The 18,046-nt window shown below is 38.9% G+C and overlaps 1 protein-coding gene across 6 annotated transcripts in view; it reads left to right on the plus strand.

Moving 5' to 3' along the window:
- Nucleotides 1-18,046, plus strand: part of Fgf13 (fibroblast growth factor 13) — a 577,979-nt gene that overhangs the window by 490,267 nt on the left and 69,666 nt on the right. For 5 of the 6 annotated variants that reach the window (XM_029558019.1, XM_008821789.2, XM_029558021.1 and 2 more), the window contains 2 exons: nucleotides 5,120-5,230; nucleotides 10,818-10,921. In XM_029558019.1, the coding sequence (XP_029413879.1) occupies nucleotides 5,120-5,230; nucleotides 10,818-10,921 (215 nt within the window). Of the gene's footprint in view, nucleotides 1-2,272; nucleotides 3,211-5,119; nucleotides 5,231-10,817; nucleotides 10,922-18,046 lie in introns of those variants that run through there. The other variant, XM_008821790.3, reaches the window with a different exon arrangement.

Consider the following 18,046-nt stretch of genomic DNA (forward strand, 5'->3'; position numbering starts at 1 on the left):
TTTTGAATATTTTCTTGATAAAGAAATAATGTTTGAGCATATGTATTTAACTTGATATAATCACTACATAAAGTATACACACTCCCTGATTCTCTGTTAATATGTATATTTGTATTTTATGCATTAAAAGAGTTTATAAAAATAATAGAAGAGAAAATGTTTAGGACAAGAAAAACATCTTCAGATACTTGAGGAATCATGAAATTATCAGCTTTGGTCTAGTGGATCCATGAATTTATGACATAGAGTTTAATTCTGTATCAGTAGAAGCAGTGGGTGGTAAATAGAGGCTAGAGCTGGGGCATATGTGTTTACAGGTTTGTGGTTGCAATTTTGTAATAACTGCCCCATCCTGGTACTGATGCCTTCACTAGATCTGTTTACCTCTAATATCTAGTACAATTAGGCCAATAATTCTACAGGCACCCTGAAGATATTTTAAGGATATTTGAATAAGTGGCAAGAGCTCTCCCGGAGAAATGGAAGGAGTGTCAAAGCCTTTCTTGTTTCATCATAATAACCCCTAATTCTTTCTAAATTCTATCTCTTTCCAAAATTAAAACTCTCTCCTTGTTTAATTTTTACATACACTGGAGCGGGGTCTCAAGAGAGATATGTGTTGGAAAACAAGGGTCCTTGGAAGAGTTCCCAGAGGGAGCCCACCCAAACCTCAAATATCTGATCAAGCTTTTGGTGTGATTGCTTCCCTTCGAAGTTCCTGGAATTTAACCCATGGCTTAGTTTGAGCTGAGAAACATTTCCTCCTTCTTGGAATCAATATAAACTAGTCATTCATCAATTATTTTCAATGGATTTTTACTCAGTATAGACTATGTGACAAGGTTTGTGCCAGGAAATAGGATTATCATCGGTGAACAAGGGAGTCCTAGCTGTCAAGGCATTCCAGGCACAATGGGAGCAAAGCAGTTTTCAGGCCAAGAGATTCAAGGCGGATGTCCCTTTTGCTTTCTCTGGGGAAGGCCAAAAGCTCAAAGGCTGGGAATTTCAGACACTTAGGCATTATTCTGTAATTATCTGTCTCAATCCCTGAAGCTCTCATCCCAGTCTTGCAGACACACAGTGATGCCTCTCATGAGCCATTTCACCAAAGTTGGGGAGAAACTATCAGCATCTCCTGTGAAGTATGTTAATCTAGGGAAGGATCAGGTGATTCAGCTCTGATGGGGATAGGAAAGTTGAAAGCATTTCCCTGTTGTGTTGCTAAAATAGATTTACTGGGAGGTCAGGCTAGTGGAAAGGATTGGAGACTTTGGGACAAGTTGAGCATTTGGTTTTGCATTTATGCGGATTCTGACAAAATAGAGAAAAAGGACAGAGTCCTGTAAGGAGTGTGTTGGAGTGCATTGGAAGCTCCAAGTGTGGCTTCCTATTTGGCCTCTGAAATCAAGGAAAATAGTAAAACAATAGTGTCTAAAGAATAAAGTAGGGAGGTGGATGGACCATTCTTTCCTCCACTGACAGGGACAGAGGAAAGAACTTGTGCATACAAAGAAGGCCAGTCTAATTCTTGAATTGGAGGGATAGACAGAAGGTACCCGGTTTTGCAGAGCAGGTGAAAGGAATAAATCAAGAAATTGAATATGGGCCAGAGCTTAAATGAAGGGGCCAGATTATGCTCCCTTTCCCAGTTCTGCCTGTTAGGTACTCCCCTCAGGCTCTGCCTAGCTCCCAAATACAAATGGACAGATGAGGGGGTGTAGAGGAAAAAGCAGGTTTGGACCTCACATATTGGCGTGAAATGAAAAGTCAGCAAAAACCACTGGGTGGCAGCGTGGTGTGCTGGGTGCAGCTCTGCAGTGCCTGCTGCTGCCGCTGTGGAGGTAGCCGAGCCCATCTGGGAGCCTTGGCCTCCTCTCCTAAAGGGCTACAAGTGTCGCCCGGCAAAATACCTCCGCTGGCAGGTGGGGGAGGGTAGGGGGCTGTAGCATAGCCTAGGGCACTGGTCTGGCCAACTTCTTGGGCTCCTGCCTGGGCGTGGTCTTCCCAGCTCCCAGTGGAACACTCAAGGCACATCCCCACCTCGCTCCTCCCCGCCCCAAAGCCTAGCAAACCCCAGCTCCTCCAATGCAACTGCCTCAAGCTGTAGTTCATCACCCTTTCCTAGAAAAGGGAAGGAGAAGGCTCTGGGCGAAGAGGCAGTGTCTTGATCCCCTACAGGTGTTAGCTGGAGCTGCGGGCCCGGGACATTGGGGGTGGGGTGGCTGGGGGCGTCGGGCAGGCGGGAACCAGTAGCTGGGCTCCTGGAGGGTGGGGCCGCCGAGGCAGGGAGGGGGCCGCCGGGAGGCCATCGCGCTCTTCGGGAGGGTGCCTGCAGCAACTGGATTCCTGTGCTGCGACTGTGCCGCGCCCAGAGCAGCAACCACAGCGACGATGCCAGGCCATTACCTGTTTGATCCCTTCTGGAAAGCTGGCGCCAGCCAACTTTTGCCGACCATCAAGCCTAGAAGTTGCAAGGACTAGTGGAAGCGCCGGAGGGGCCAGGACAAGGGCGCGCTGCCTCCTCCCTCCTCGCGCCAGCCGCCCGCGCCCGCGGCCTCTCTCCCGCCCGCCCGCCGCCCGCGCGCTCTCCCTCTGCCCGCCTCCCTCCTCCGGCCCCCTCCACGCGGCACAGGGCGGGGGGTGGGGGGGTGCCGTGAAACTCCGACCCGAGCCGCTTGGACTCGCACAGTGTCCTCGGGGCTCAGGGGCCGAGCGCACGCAGTAGCAAGCGCAGCTCTCTGCCTCCTCCTGCCAGTCCAGCCACGATCCCGGCCCGGGGCTGTGGCATCGGTTCGGACCCAGGCATCCAGCAGCCTTCGCGGGAGCCGGACCACCGTCAGGGGAGCTCGGACGGCATGCTGAGCCCCCTCCTCGGCTGAAGCCCGAGTGCTCAGAAGCCCGGGCAAAGCGCAGGCTAAGGAGACCCAGGCGGCAAAGGCGCGAGCAGGCAGCAGCGGAGGAGCAGGAGGAGGCGAAGGCAGAGCGGGGCCCCTAAAGAAGTGGTGGTGGTGGGCGTCGTGGCCATGGCGGCGGCTATCGCCAGCTCGCTGATCCGGCAAAAGAGACAAGCCCGCGAGCGCGAGAAATCCAACGCCTGCAAGTGTGTCAGCAGCCCCAGCAAAGGCAAGACCAGCTGCGACAAAAACAAGTTAAACGTCTTTTCCCGGGTCAAACTCTTTGGCTCTAAGAAGAGGCGCAGAAGGAGACCAGGTCGGAAGGGGCTTTCGCCTTTTTCTTTTTTCTCCCTTGTACTTTACGATTGTGGAGGGGATTGGGGGCTGCATGTAAGCGTAGGTGAGTTTGGAGCCCAGCCTGTGCTGATGAAGCCACCTAGCCCGTGTGCGTGCGTAGGAAGGCGATTGCTTTCTTGCCTCCGTAACAGTAACAGTAACAGGCTTGCTGCATTGGAACTGCCCTGGGACAGGCGCAGAGGCTGGGAGCATACCTTGCCCTGGAGGTGCGCCCTCAGCTTCAGACATGTGACACGAGTGTATGTGTGTGCATGACCATGGTAGGCTCCGGGAAGGTGTAACCCAGACAGGCTGTCATGTGTGGCGTGGAAACTGCAAGAAGGACGACTGCCCGCCCCTCCAGGAAAACCCAGGGAATCCCTCTCTTGTCTTATCGTTGCCTGCCAGACCCTTCCCCTCCGACCACCAAGCCCCAGGGATGTGGGCTTTCCACTGTCTAGGCATTGTATTTCTTTGATTACTTTTAAGCTTTTTGGGACAGTCTTGACTTGTGGTGCAGCTTTGAAACGGTTACTGGGGGTGGGGTGTGAGAAGTAGGATTTCTAGAACCTTGCGTCAAAGATCTTAGTGATCTCGTTAGACTAGTGAAACTAGTCACTTCGTATTAGAATGCAAGACTAGAAGAAACTTGAAGGACGTCGCCAGATTGTGGGTCCTTTTGAACCATTTCAGCTCTAAGGGTGGCGAGATATTCCTGTGACAGAAAAAATTCAGACAGCTCTAGGTGTCAGGTTGCGTCAAGGTAGCACTTCAGGCTAAACAAGCAGCTTAGTTAACCATTCTTAACCAAATGAATCTCTTGCACCATTTGTTTGCTTATTACTAGACAAACACAACAGCAAACCAGACCTATTCATTGATCCTTATTTCTCTACACAGCATAGAAAGGAAATGCAACATACGTTTCCTTTTTGCAAAAAGTTAGCATTAGCTGTGAATTAGGATCATTTTAAAAAGACATAAGCCGTTACAAAGTGTGACTGTGTGGCTCCAGTAAATATTCTTTCAGCGCAGGTGTCTGCATTCAACAAAAACAAATTTTGGATAACATGGCTTTTGTTGGTAAATTAGATGCTGATTAATCTATGTTGATTCATAATTGAAAATCATTTTAATTAAGAATCTATGCTTTGGTAATCATGTTTCTGGTATTAAATTTGAAATTAGCTACTAATTGAATTTCCTTTCTCCCCATCAAGAACTGTTCTTTTTATGTCCATTTTCCTTAAGAACTAGATAGGGTACGATGACGGCTGTTTGTTCTACCCCCTTCCTATTTTTGAATGGAAGTTCCAGTTTTCTAGTTAGCGGTCCTTTGATAAGATTCCAGCTTATATATGCATTTTCAACCTTTTTAGATTGGAGGGGATTATTTACAAGAATTATTCTAATACTCAAATAAATCTTTGCTGATGGGGTTTAGGCATCTGGTTGGCAAAAGACTCTAAAGTATCTTTGTATTTATTTTACTTCCACATGAAAAGCACTACATTATTAAAAAGGGAGAATATATCCTCTGCCAACTCATTCAGAATGTTTAATGAAGTGGAGTGCCAGTGCGTAAGGCAAAGGATACCAGCTATCAGAAACTGTGGACGTTGTCAGAAGCTTGAGTGCCTTGCCACTGCTGCAAAGTAGAAATTAAATGTTTGAATTAAATGTTGCTTCAGACATTTGGAGGTTTATTCTGAAGCTTGTCATTTGCTTGCTTGTTTTCTTTCTTCAAGGGTACTCCTGGAAAAATGTCATTTGATGTTTTTTTTTTTTCCACTAAAAATTGTAGAAGAAATTAGAAGTTTGGATTCTAAGTCTTTTCCTCTATATCTGCACCATTTATCAATTGACCCAAAGCATCTTTTTCTCTGCAGAGCCCCAACTTAAGGGTATAGTTACCAAACTATACAGCCGACAAGGCTACCACTTGCAACTGCAGGCAGATGGAACTATTGATGGCACCAAAGACGAGGACAGCACTTACAGTAAGTGACTGCTAAATAAATAGTATGTACAAGCACGTTGTTGACATTGGGTTCTTTTATTTATTTTTAAATCATGCAACTCTTACCAAACCCTTCAGTAAATTCAAAATCTGGTCACACTACATAATCTGTTTACACAGGCTCACCTAAAGAAAGTTGAACATGGAAATACGTAAAATAAAAACTAGAGCAAATAATGTTGACACCATCTGAAGGATGATCCAAATGTCATCTCCATGGTAATCTAGATAGATTTATGACTGTCCTTTGGATTTTATTACTTTTTTCCCACAGAAAATTTACTCACCCACACAGTGATCCCGAAATAGCATGTTATCTCTTCTCTTAAAAACTGGTCTCATCCCAAGAGGCAGGAGTGGTTTCAGACCATGAGGATTCATCATTACAAGCTTTCACTCCTGTCCGCCACGTATACTGATAACTCTGAGACTAACTGGGATTTTAACATTGAGGTATTTCCACAGGTGGTAAAGGGATGCTTTCATCCTTCATTTTAACGGTGGTTTAAGTAAAATCTAAATTACAGACCATAATGGTGAATTAAGAAGGAAAGGAATCAAAACGGAGTTTTATTTCTAATCACTGAAGAAATGTTATCTAAAGGTGTTACGTCATGTTTGCGTACGAATATCTACTTAGAATAATTAAAACTCAAATAGTGCCCCCTTTTCCTCACTGTTAATAATTGGAGTTTCTTTGCAATTTACAGATTTCCGCAGAACTACTAAATATTTTATAGAGCTAAAATACTTAGTTCTCATAAATAATTCTCTTTTCCCAAGATTACATTCATTTTCCCTCAGACTTGCTAATCTCTAGAAATATACTCATATTGGCTGAGAAAAGAGCTAAGGAAAGTAGGTCTCACTGCTAAAGATTTCCCTAGAGTTCTTCTGGAACTGCATAACTATAGACAGCAAAGCCATAAACAAATATCTCAATATTAAAGATTAAAACGTCTTTTAAGAATACTCTTGGGTTGAGGGTTGAACTGTCACCTCAAGAGGAAGTCACCTTTAATTACCCTTGAAGAAAGATCACTTGGTTCCTAGGATAAGGACACTCAGTATTAAATTATTCTACAGTGTTTTGCCAAAAGCTGTGTTACAGTGATAATATTAAAGTTTTATAATGAATCTTAGTTGTTCTTTCATGCATATTATTCTATTTAAAACAACTACTCAAATGAAGTAAAGCACTTTACTGGAACCAAATAAAAGACATTAGTATATAGTGATTTATAATAAAACATTCCGCCAAGTTATATGTATAGATTGGTGCTGGGGATGGAATTAGGGGATGTATAATGCTCTGTTTTCCATAATGCCTCAAGAATATGAGTCTTGCTAAAGGGGCATTTAAAATTAGCTACCAATGAACCCCACCAAGTCAAGTTTCCCTTCATGTATTTTCAATGTCCAGGTCCAAATAGAGAAGAAATATTTTGGATGCAGAATTCATATGTGTTTCCTGAAAAGGAAAGTTATATATATACATATATAAATACATGATTCACTGTGCTGTATGTTGCTAAGAGTGATATGCCAAAAGCATGAAAATCACGCTGTATGTAATCATTTTAGGAGATGCACAAATTACATACATAGACACACACAGACTTCCATCTTTTACTATGTATAGTAGGCTTTACTCCTTCATTCCTACATATGTGTGGCTTCTGTCGTTGGTTGCCATATAACCTACTGATAATGCACGGCATTTCTATGCGCTAATAATATTAGAAGACTTTTAAATAACATAGATGGATAGAAAGAATCTGTGTCTAGTCTGATTAAAACACAGAGCAGTAAGTCAATCAAAGGTAAGTATTACCATAATATGAAGCATGCAAATAGAAAATATCACAAAAGAAAAGGCACACGAGTGGGGCCTTCATGGAAGGAAGAGGAACTAGAAGCCTAGGAAGCTATCTTTGCTTTGGTATTGAGGATATGGTGGAGCATAAGCCATCGTAAAATAAACAATGCTCAGTGACTAAGCTGGTGCATCAAACTGGAAATGTAGCGGTTCAAATTTTCCCTCTGAAGTCAAGCAATGTTTTATATTAATTTTAAGTAACAATTTAAATGAATGGAAAGTTGTATTTTTTCAATTATGACTCATTCATATAGTATTTCCTCAATACATTCCCATTTTTGTTTATATTTTAACACACTTTTCTCATTTCTTTCAACTTAATTGACCCTAATTTAATTTTGATATAGTAAACAAGATTATGATAAAACAAATAATTTCATGCTTAGACATATCCATGCTTAAAATCATGTTTGATATTATGCATTTAACCTTACCTTATGCAGCTTTATTATAATGGTAAATGTCAGCCTAATGAAATTTCATCATGGGCAAATAAGACATTATAAATTATGTATTTTTCCCTGAAAAGGCAAAGATGATAGCCATTTCATGATAGCAGTTTTATTATATCTGCCTTGGGTACAGTGAAGCCTATTTTAAAAAGATAAATTTCACTTTCTCTTCAAACCTGCAATGGTATTACCAGTTCAATATGTCAAGGCTCCTATGTACATTAAAATAATATCTCAATTAATACCTTAGAGAATTTGACCTTAGCTCCTGGCTTCAGTATAGGATTCAACAAACACTGAGTGTCAGTTAGGTCCATAGCTTTAAGGAAGCATTTTTTTTATGTACACACAATAGGAAACAAACAAGAAATACAGAAATTATTAGTTAAAATTCTTAAAAACTGGCAAAAATAGAGTAGATTTTAAGTATTTAATGAATGTACTTGCGAAACACAAGTGAAATCAATTGGTTTTTCATACTGAGAAATTTTTTATCGTGACCGAAATAATATCTTAAATCTGTGAAGAAGTACTCAGCATTTAGAGAAACTAAAGGAAAGCTGGGCATGATGGTTTATGCCTGTAATCTTAGTGCTAAGGAGGTTGAGGCAGAATGTTTGCCAAGAATTCCAGGCCAGCCAAGTCAGAGGAAGCAAGGTTCTGAGTCAAAGAGAGAAAACAGAAGTGAGGAGAGTGAGAGGGAGGGAGGGAAGGAGAGAGAGAGAGAGAGAGAGAGAGAGAGAGAGAGAGAGAGAAAAAATGCCTAGTTAGATAAAAAAAAAAAAAAATGTGTTTGTGTGTGAGAGAGAGAGAGAGAGAGAGAGAGAGAGAGAGAGAGACTGAGAGAGATTTGAGACTCTATGCATACAGTAAGTGTTTCTGGGAAGATTTCCCCCTTGAAAAAATTTGAATCCAACTTAGTTTGTAGTTTATCCTAAATGTCTAAAGAAAAGGTAGTACTGGTAGGTATGATAAGCTAAGCTGCTTCACATTTGATACTATAATGTGTGTGTGTGTGTGTGTGTGTGTGTGTGTGTGTGTGTGTAAATGTGTTTGTATCTGGCTTTACAGAAATTTAGAATACATAATTTTAAGAAATTCATGTTCTACTACATAGTTTGGGAATAGATAGCCCTGAGCATGAACTGATGATTTTTTTTTCTGCTTCTCTTTCTCCATCTATTGTTTGAAATTAAAGCAATTTATTCCTCATTAAAACCAAAATTTAAGAGAAGTTGAGAAACAACATGAAAAGCAAATCAATCTCAATCTTTCTGACTCTCTACCCTTTCTCCTTCTCTTTCTCCCTGAATGCCTCAGGTCAGCCTTTAAAGGTGCATTCTTATAACTAATAAGGTTCAGAATACTGTAAAAATGAGGTTGTAGAAATAATTTGAAATTTCATTTATAGTCATTTTCCATCATCTATTACTATAGCCAAAGAAGTTTTCAAGCATGTGTTGGTGTTACATTTGTCAATTAGAATGTCATGAGATTGACTGAAACTCATGGAACTTATTGTTTAATTTTTTAGGTGTCAGGGTTTTAAACAATGGGATTTGGTGATTGTGGTTATTTTTCTCCCAAAATGTATCTTCATGTTCCAACATGTTGTTTGCTGTCAATCCACATATTGGTTTTGAGCACGGGCTGAAGCTAAGGTTATCAACAGAAAGAAATATGATATGTACATGATGTGGTCAAAGATATTAGACTTGTAGGGAGGTGGGGGTGGATCTAAAGGCAGATGGGGAGTTAAATATGATCAAAATATACTACATGAAATTCTCAATTATAAAAATGTTATATTAAAAAGATATTAGACTTATTTCCTGTGCATTGCATTGTCAAATATAGTTCAAGATCCTGGCTTGCAATCTGTGCAATTAGTTTCCTTTACCTCACGAAACAGAAGGGCACAGCTTTTAATATGACGAGTCTTGAGTGAACTACCATCAGTGGCATGTGGCAGGAACATTTGTATTTTGAACTGTACAATATGTCCTAGCTCTTCTTTTTTCTCTGATTTTAAGGAAAAGATACATTTTGGGCTTAGCAAAGAATATTTTGTTCTTCATTAGTAATTTTTGCCCATGTTACCCTACCTTAGTGCAGCAGAATATATATGCAAGGAGATATGTAATTTTAGAAAAATATTCTTATATCTAGAGTGACACATTTATATTCTTGCTCAAGGAAATAACATACTGGTTTATCCTCTTCAGCAAGCTTACAAAGCAAAGCAAAAATCATCAACATTGGTCTATGACTCCTGTGAGAAAGGTGCCCAAGCTATTTTCAAATGATGTGTGTGGCAAACACTACGTTTTAAAAATGTACTGTTTTATTTTTGTTCATGGTGTGGGAGGTTAGACAGCTGTTAGTGGGAGGACACCCACTGGTTGTCTCCAGTGAGTGGTATGTGGTTGTGAGGAGAGCTTGGGTGTAAGTTTCATGCAGGAAGACCTTCACATGGAGAGATGGAGGCCACATCAGCACCAATCAGCTGCCCTCTTGCAATTACTTTGCAAAAAGTTAAAATAGTATACTTTTCTTAATCATCTTATTTTTAGTCCCATAACCTTTGAACTTGGAGATCAATGCTTGGAGCCCTCTCAGCTGTATCTTGGAAAGTGTCAGTTCTTTATGAAATATTATTTGGGGGCTATAGGACTACAGAATGAAATTTTTTTCTTTTTTTTTTTTTGGTAAAGCTTAGGGTTATGTAGGGTCTTTTTTGCATTGGAAATGATGCAGATAATTTAGATGAAGATGTTGGAGTAGTGTGTCTTCTAAGAGTCTAGGAATTTCTCCCCAACTAGTAGATCTAACTGTGCCTGTGAAAATTTCAGCAACTCTCTTGGGGAGCAGTTTAGCAACTTTGTTTGTGAAGAATAATGCTGTTTAATATGCAGATCTATTCTGAGCATTCTACCTCCCCAGAAACACAAATGCTCCCCACCTCCAATGCTATAAAAACCAGGGTACTGGAACCAAAATCTTCCATTCTCCCTGGAGTGTTTGATAATATGTAGTTATATTCCCATTTAAGTGACTGTAACCGTTAGCCAAAAATACTAGAAAGTAGAACAAGGCTATATTTGTGTGCCTAGATGCATATGGCTAGCCTCACCAAGTCCACACTGCTTTTAGAAAGGCAAATTTCTGGCTTTTGAACACATTGAAAAGCTATGAAATTTGAAATTGTAACATTTTCACAATTTTTGAAATTTCAGCTCTGTTTAACCTCATCCCTGTGGGTCTTCGAGTAGTGGCTATTCAAGGAGTTCAAACCAAGCTGTACTTGGCAATGAACAGTGAGGGATACTTGTACACCTCGGTAAGTCTTTGTGTGCATGCTTTCACAATTCTAGTTTTCTCTGACATGAAAGAAAATGTGAGATATATGTGTTTTCAATGTAAATTTTGGTGAGATAAGTGTTTTCAATGGAAATATATCAGTTGGAAGGACAAAGTAATTTCCTGTGAAAATTATTTCTCTTACTAATTAATCATTGAAAGCTAATTTAGTCAGTATAAAACCAAAGATTCACTGAAAACTTTTGCATGCAGTGTCATCATGATACTATGGACCATTAAATCGTCCATCTGGCTTTGCAGTTGTAGGGAAAAAAGCCACAACTTGACTACACACACACACACACACACACACACACACACACACACACACATCTCCATATTTACTCCAGAAGAAATTAATGAGATCTCTCCATTAGATCAACTCTAGAGCACAAAGACTGGCTTGAGAACTGCTTCTTAGGATTCATTGCAAATCTGTTCAGTTAGCACAGTTGCCATCTGTCTCTACTTACTTCAATTTTTTATTGTTTCATTTGTAAAAATTGGAGGGTACAGTATGGTAATTCAGTGTTGCATACAGTATATAATGATCAGCTCCGGGAAATAAACATTTCTATCTTTTTACGCACTTATTAAAATGTTTGATTAACATAATCATATTTCTGCTGTACACTGTTATTTTAATACATTTCTAAAATATCTACTAGTCAGGATAATTAATGTTTAATCTCTGTATTTTCATTTTAGATTTGGAGACTTTGAGCTCCCCTCTTCTATTTATTATGTACGTATGCACACACACACACACACACACACACACACACACATTTACTTGAAACACCATTTTTTTCTATCAAACATACTTTGACCTCTTCCTACAGAAAAACTTCCACTGGTTTTGTTCTTACAATTTTTTGTGAGAAGACTGAAACATAGAACTTTGTTCAGATGAATTTATAAACAATGTAGGCTACAGTTTCATAAGTAACACAGGGGCCAAATAAAACTGTTACACAAATGTTTCACATTTAAATATATTCAACAGTGTGACTAGAGTTAGGATATAATTCTTATCAGTAAATCTAGTTTCAAGTTATGGGAGATAATTTAATATATAAATATTTTTATTCTTATTTTGAATTTCTATATTCCTATGAAAAAGACAGAATATTGAAAATGAAGAAAATTAGGCTGGTAAGGTGGCTCTTTGGATAAAGGTGTTTGTCATCAAGCCTGATGACCAGAATTTAGTCCTTGAAACTTCAAGCTACAAAGAGTGAACCAACTCCTGCAAGTCTTCTGATGTCTGCCTATGCACTGTAGCATATTCTCTCTCTCTCTCTCTCTCTCTCTCTCTCTCTCTCTCACACACACACACACTGACTAAATGGATTAATGATAAAATGAAAATCTTTAGGCTTTTAAAACTAGAGAAAATTGCTTATCAAGCTGCCTGTTAGCTTTAATGCCAGTTATTGACTACAGTGTCAAATGCAAAGGTAAAATTTTAGTACAAGAAATACATTCTGGAACAAGCATGCAGGCATGGGAAAACTACAGAATATTAGGTATACTCTTGAGAAGACAAAATATGGAGGAGTCTGTATGTATTACCTCTTAAGGAAAGGAATTTAATAAGCATTTGCTAGTCAGGAAAATGAATTACTTTCTCAGTAAGGTGGAAATATTCCTGATTGGTGGTCTTGGAGAAAATATAGGAGGGAAATATCCAAATTAGTGTTTCTGGGAATGAAATTTGAGTCTTCTTCAGGATAAATGGTCCAGTTCTTCCTATTACTCTTCATTGCTTATGGCTTTGAGTCCCTTCAACATACTAATCAGCATCTTCTCTAGGTACTTATTTAAAATGTGGTCTCTACAACCTAGTACGATAGAATTCTATCTTACTGAGTTCAGTAGCTTTCGTTGCCAAAACCAGATTCCTTGGTAAATGGCCAAGTATCTTGATGTATCATTTAGGCTGTGTAGAAGAAAATACATGAACAAGTGTGACTATCTTACGATCAAACTTTATTCACCAAAACAGCAGGCTGGATTTGGCTAGTGGCTGTAGTTTCCCCATTTGTAGCTATCTTGTCCTGTATCTTTTCCTCCAAGTAGCTATTCTTCGCCTCTGTTGGCCATACTTCTGATTTTCACAGATACTCTTTAATTGTATTTTAGTTGAAAAATATAGGTCACCTGGCAGAAAATCCCTCAACTTCATTGTCCGTTACACACAGACACAGTACACTAACGTTGACCTCTGCTGTCATCTCCTTGCCTACCCTTTGAAGAATGTCCCTTCTCAAGTCGAACCTATCCTTTTACTTTTGCTCTTAATCGTCTCCTTTCTGCTCTCGGGCTCCACTTGAGAAAGGATCCCATTTCCTTTGCCTTCGTCTACCTCTACTCCCTATCTACTACAGCTCCTTTTGTTTAGTTGGCAGATATATTGAAGCATTTTATTATTCACCAAAGAACTTACACAGCCTGCCTGTAGGGAACGTATCATTCTCTACAGAGTCACTCACCCATGTGTCCCAAGCACTTGAGAATTTTATACCTTCTGTTTTCTCTTTCTTCTGTGCTTACTTTCTCTTTGGTCTTTTTGAGACAGGGTCTCCCTGTAGCTCCAGCTAGCCTGGAACTCACGATGTAGACCAGGCTGGCCTCAGGCTCACAAAGATCCTCCTGCCTCTGCCTCCCAAATGCTGGGATTAATGGTGTGTGCCACCAAGCCCAGCTGCTTCTGTACTTTCTTATCACTCATCCATCCTCTGTTGTGTGAATTCTATTTCCATAGTTCATTGAAAGTGTTTTTGTCAAGTCACCAAAGACTCTGATAGAGTGAACTCATAGTTCCTGTTTTGTTTGCTTTTTTTCTTTGAAACTTTTTTTACATTTGATGAACCTGCTTAAAACTCCCCCCATTCGTATTTGCAAAATCATTAGATCTTCCAGAATCATTTCTGTTTTCCTTTGCTGGCCACTTCCAAATAATAGTAATAATAATAATGCTATTTAACACAATTTTCCCCCTTTGCATGCTATGTATTTTCTGTACTTTTCGCATGGAGTCAGTTATCATTGCTGTTCACTGCATGGAGCAAAATGAAGTGTCTCTGTGCAGTGACTTTTTTTTTTAAACAAATGTGTATAGTAGTTCTCAGAGGGTTATCAGAGGTCATGAAAGAAAAAAAGGGAAAACCGGTCCTTTTGCATAGGTTTATGGGAAACTTTTAACCAAATAGACATTTTTTAAAAAGGGAATATTTGGTGACTGAGATACTTGACTACAGTTTACTCATCTTTTTCCATTCCTGCTAACAAATTTCCTTTCCATTTCTGAAGGACGATTCTTGAGATGATGGAAAGTGCTGATCCTTGGGAGAACTTTTAATTTTATCTCATTTTTCTTCTTTTCATTTCTGCTTATAGCCCTCAGTTCCTCTTCAATTTTTTTCCCTACCTTACTCCATTAAATGAAGAAATGATACCTCATATTGTTATTGTTACGGAGGCGTCACATTATCTCCCACAATGAATCTTCAAAGTTCTTATAGAGCACAGTCTCTTCCCCCATTATATTCCTGTTGCCATGGGGGACATGTAGGCTCAGGTGGCAGTAAGCAGCCATCTGTGGTGAAGAGAACCATCATTGGCAATTATTTCATAACATTCTTATTTTCAACTGTGACATAACTAAGTCTTTCTAGAATCACAAGAAATTACTAATTGTGCATAGAGAAATTTGTTGTTTGCTTTTGTTTTTACCAATAATGAGTTCCATGAAAGGTTTTGAGAGTTCCTCAAAACTTCATAGCATAAATATTTAATAACATGAAGCAATTTCTATTAAAAATTTCAATACTGTTGAAATAAATATTCATTATCTATTAGCTCAAGAGCCTTAAATATGGAAAAATTGGTGTCCTAGTATTTATTTTAATAGAGTGCTGATAAACAGATATTAGACACAGATGGTACGAATGCAAATATAAATCAAATTATTTGTCTTTTGTTTTAGAATGTTCAGTACTCATAGAAGCATCTTTACCTCTCTACTTACCTTACGCCCAATTTAGTTGACTGTGTTTGGACTATACGCTGTCTCTTCAAGGGGAGTTAGAGTAGCAGAAACTGTGTAGACAAGTAGAGCTCCTTTGAGAAGGAAATCTTTTCCATGCATGCATTTCCAAACATTTGTGGGAATGATATACCCTCCATGTTTTGTGGTTCTTAGACTACCATAGCCAACTAGATACAAGAAAGCAACTCTCTCTGATGAATAAGGCAGCCAGTTTTACTAACCCAGGGTCCCACTCAGATAGGCTAAATTAAGAGAACATACTTTCCCCCTTTAATAGATAATTTGCACAAACTTTAAATTTATCGTGTTTCGTCTCATATGAAAATCTCACAATGCATTTTACCTCAGAGTAATCAGTATCAGAAATACTGAGAAACAAGTCCTGCCATAGCATGACTTATTTTCTCTTTCGACAGCCCAGTTTTGCTTTCCATTTATAATTTTTTGCATGCATGGAAAAGATTTCCTTCTCAAAGGAGCTCTACTTGTCTACACAGTTTTTGCTACTCTAACTCCAATTGAAGAGACAGTGTATAGTCCAAACAGGGTCAACTAAATTGGGTGTAAGGTAAGTAAAGAGGTAAAGATGCTTCTATGAGCACTGAATTTTTAGATGAAGTTCAAATGCACTGGAGGTACTGTTTTATAATTTTATGATTTCACATCACTCATCCTAAAATTTTAGCCATTGCAAAATCAATTAAGACTGCCATTTTAAACAACTTATATTGGAAAATGTTTAAGGAAATAGAAAACTTAGCTGTTATTATATACACTATATACATTTACAAATTGTCCTACTGTACTGTATATGTTTGATACAATTAAAATGATAAAATTAAGAAATAAAAAAATTTCTAAATGGAATTTTTCATATGTCATAATCCCTCTAAACACATTAGATTTGCAAATACATTTGGTTACTGAGAGATATGTATGTGTATGTAAATACTGCAATATATCGTGTACTTTGTATGCCACACCCATCAGTAACCTCTCCTGTCCCCCTTTCTTTTCCATTTTATATATATATATTTTTTTCTCCTCCCCTTTCCCTAAATATTCTCTGTTCTTTCATATCTTATCCATATATATATATGAATGTGTGTACATGTATACATATGTATATGTATGTATTATAGGTAGATAAATCAATGGAATAAGTGATAAAGCAAATTGAGTAAGACGAATCTGAGTAAAAGGCATGTGTTGATTGCTATCGTGTATATATATACACACACGTGTATATGAGGTATTTATAGATGTATATACATATGTAAATATAAATAGTTTAGTTTCTAAGTATGAGGGAAAGCATGTTGTCTTTCTGATTCTGACCTGCTTTGCTTTATATGATTTCTAGTTCATTTCATTTTCTTGCAAATGACATAATTTTGTTATTCTTTATGTCTGAATAAAGTTCCATTGTGGTGATGTAATATATACTGCATTTTTTTTCTTATTTGTTTATCTGTTGATGAATATCTAGGCTGTTTCCTAACTTGGTCTTTTTTGAAAAGTGGTACAATCAGCATGATGTCCAAGTGTCTCTATTGTCTGCTGACTTATAGCTGTAGTTTATTCTTAGTTTTGCAAAGAACCTAAATACTGATTTCCATGGTGGCTACAGTATCTGTCTGTCTGTCTCTGTCTATCTATCTATCTCTGAGACAGCCTTATTTGCAGTCCTGGACAGTCTGGAACTCACTATACACCAGACTGATCTCGAACTCACATAGATCCGCCTGCCTCTACCTCCCCAGTGTTGAGATTTAAGATGTGTGCCTGGCAGTAGTTTTAATTGTTGACAACCTCAGAATCCCTGTAGATTATCCACTCAACAACCCTGACTCTGAGTTCTTTGGCCACTCTTAATTGATCACTTTTGTCTACCTATTAACTCTCTCTTTTTTATGATGTTTCTTTCATTCGTGTGTGAGTGTAGGTGCATGTACATATAGAGGCCAAAGGTCAAAATTGAGTGTCTTTCTCAATTACATTCAAGCACATTCCCCTGATGCTGAGTCTCACTGACCCTGGAGCTCCCTGATTCAGCTGGGCTGACTGGCTTTTGAGCTCCAGAGTTCTACCTATCTCCGTACCCCAGGGATAGGATTACAGATGAATGCCAGTGTGCATCTGTACTCAGGTTCCCATGCCTGTACAGCAAACACTTTACCAACTGAATGATCCCCCAGGCCCTTTTCTCCTTTCTCCTTTAAAGACAACGTTATTGAGATACAGTTTCCAGAACATAAAATCATCCATTTAGAGTGTATAGTTCAATCATTTTTTAATATATTATCAGATTCGTGCCACCATCATCACTATTTAATTCTACAACATTCATCACCATGAATGATAAAAATTATACCAATTAGTAGGCATATCCCATCTTTTCCCTCATTCCTAAATAACCCCTAATCTACTTTTACTGTGTATACTTATCTGTTTTAAATGATTCCTATAAATGGATTCATATAACACATAGCCCTTTTGACTATCTTTTCTCACTTAGCATAAAGTGCTTGGGTGAATGTAATGTTTTATTTCTCAATGCATATTTGTTGACTAACTTGGTTGAACTCTAAAGAGAAATAATTTCAAATTTAAAGAAAATCTGGCAGCATAACACTAGTGTACAAAGAACAACATGTGCCTTTTATTCAGATTCATGTTACCCTATTTGATTTATCATTCATTCTATTTATAGTATATCTATCATCTGTCTCAGATAATCTATCTCTGTTATACTTTATAGCAACTTAGAAGTATGTTCAATTCTTAGCTTTAGGTAGCTGAAGAGATGACTCAGAGGGTAAAGTGCTCACTGTGATGAGGACCTGTGTTTAAATCCCTAGCACTCATGTAAAACCTGGTTATGGTAACACATACCTGTAACCCCTGTTGAATAGGGGTGGCAGTTGGGGCAGAGCCGGGAAGATCCTGTCAGCACACAGGCCAACCAGTCTAGCCGAAACACCAAACTCCACATAAAGTTAGAGAGCCCGTTTCAAAAATAAGGTGGAAGCCTCACTGGTAAGAGTTGAG

The sequence above is a fragment of the Nannospalax galili genome, unplaced genomic scaffold, assembly GCF_000622305.1.
Source record: "Nannospalax galili isolate Female #2095 unplaced genomic scaffold, S.galili_v1.0 scaffold167, whole genome shotgun sequence".
Taxonomy (NCBI): domain Eukaryota; kingdom Metazoa; phylum Chordata; class Mammalia; order Rodentia; family Spalacidae; genus Nannospalax; species Nannospalax galili.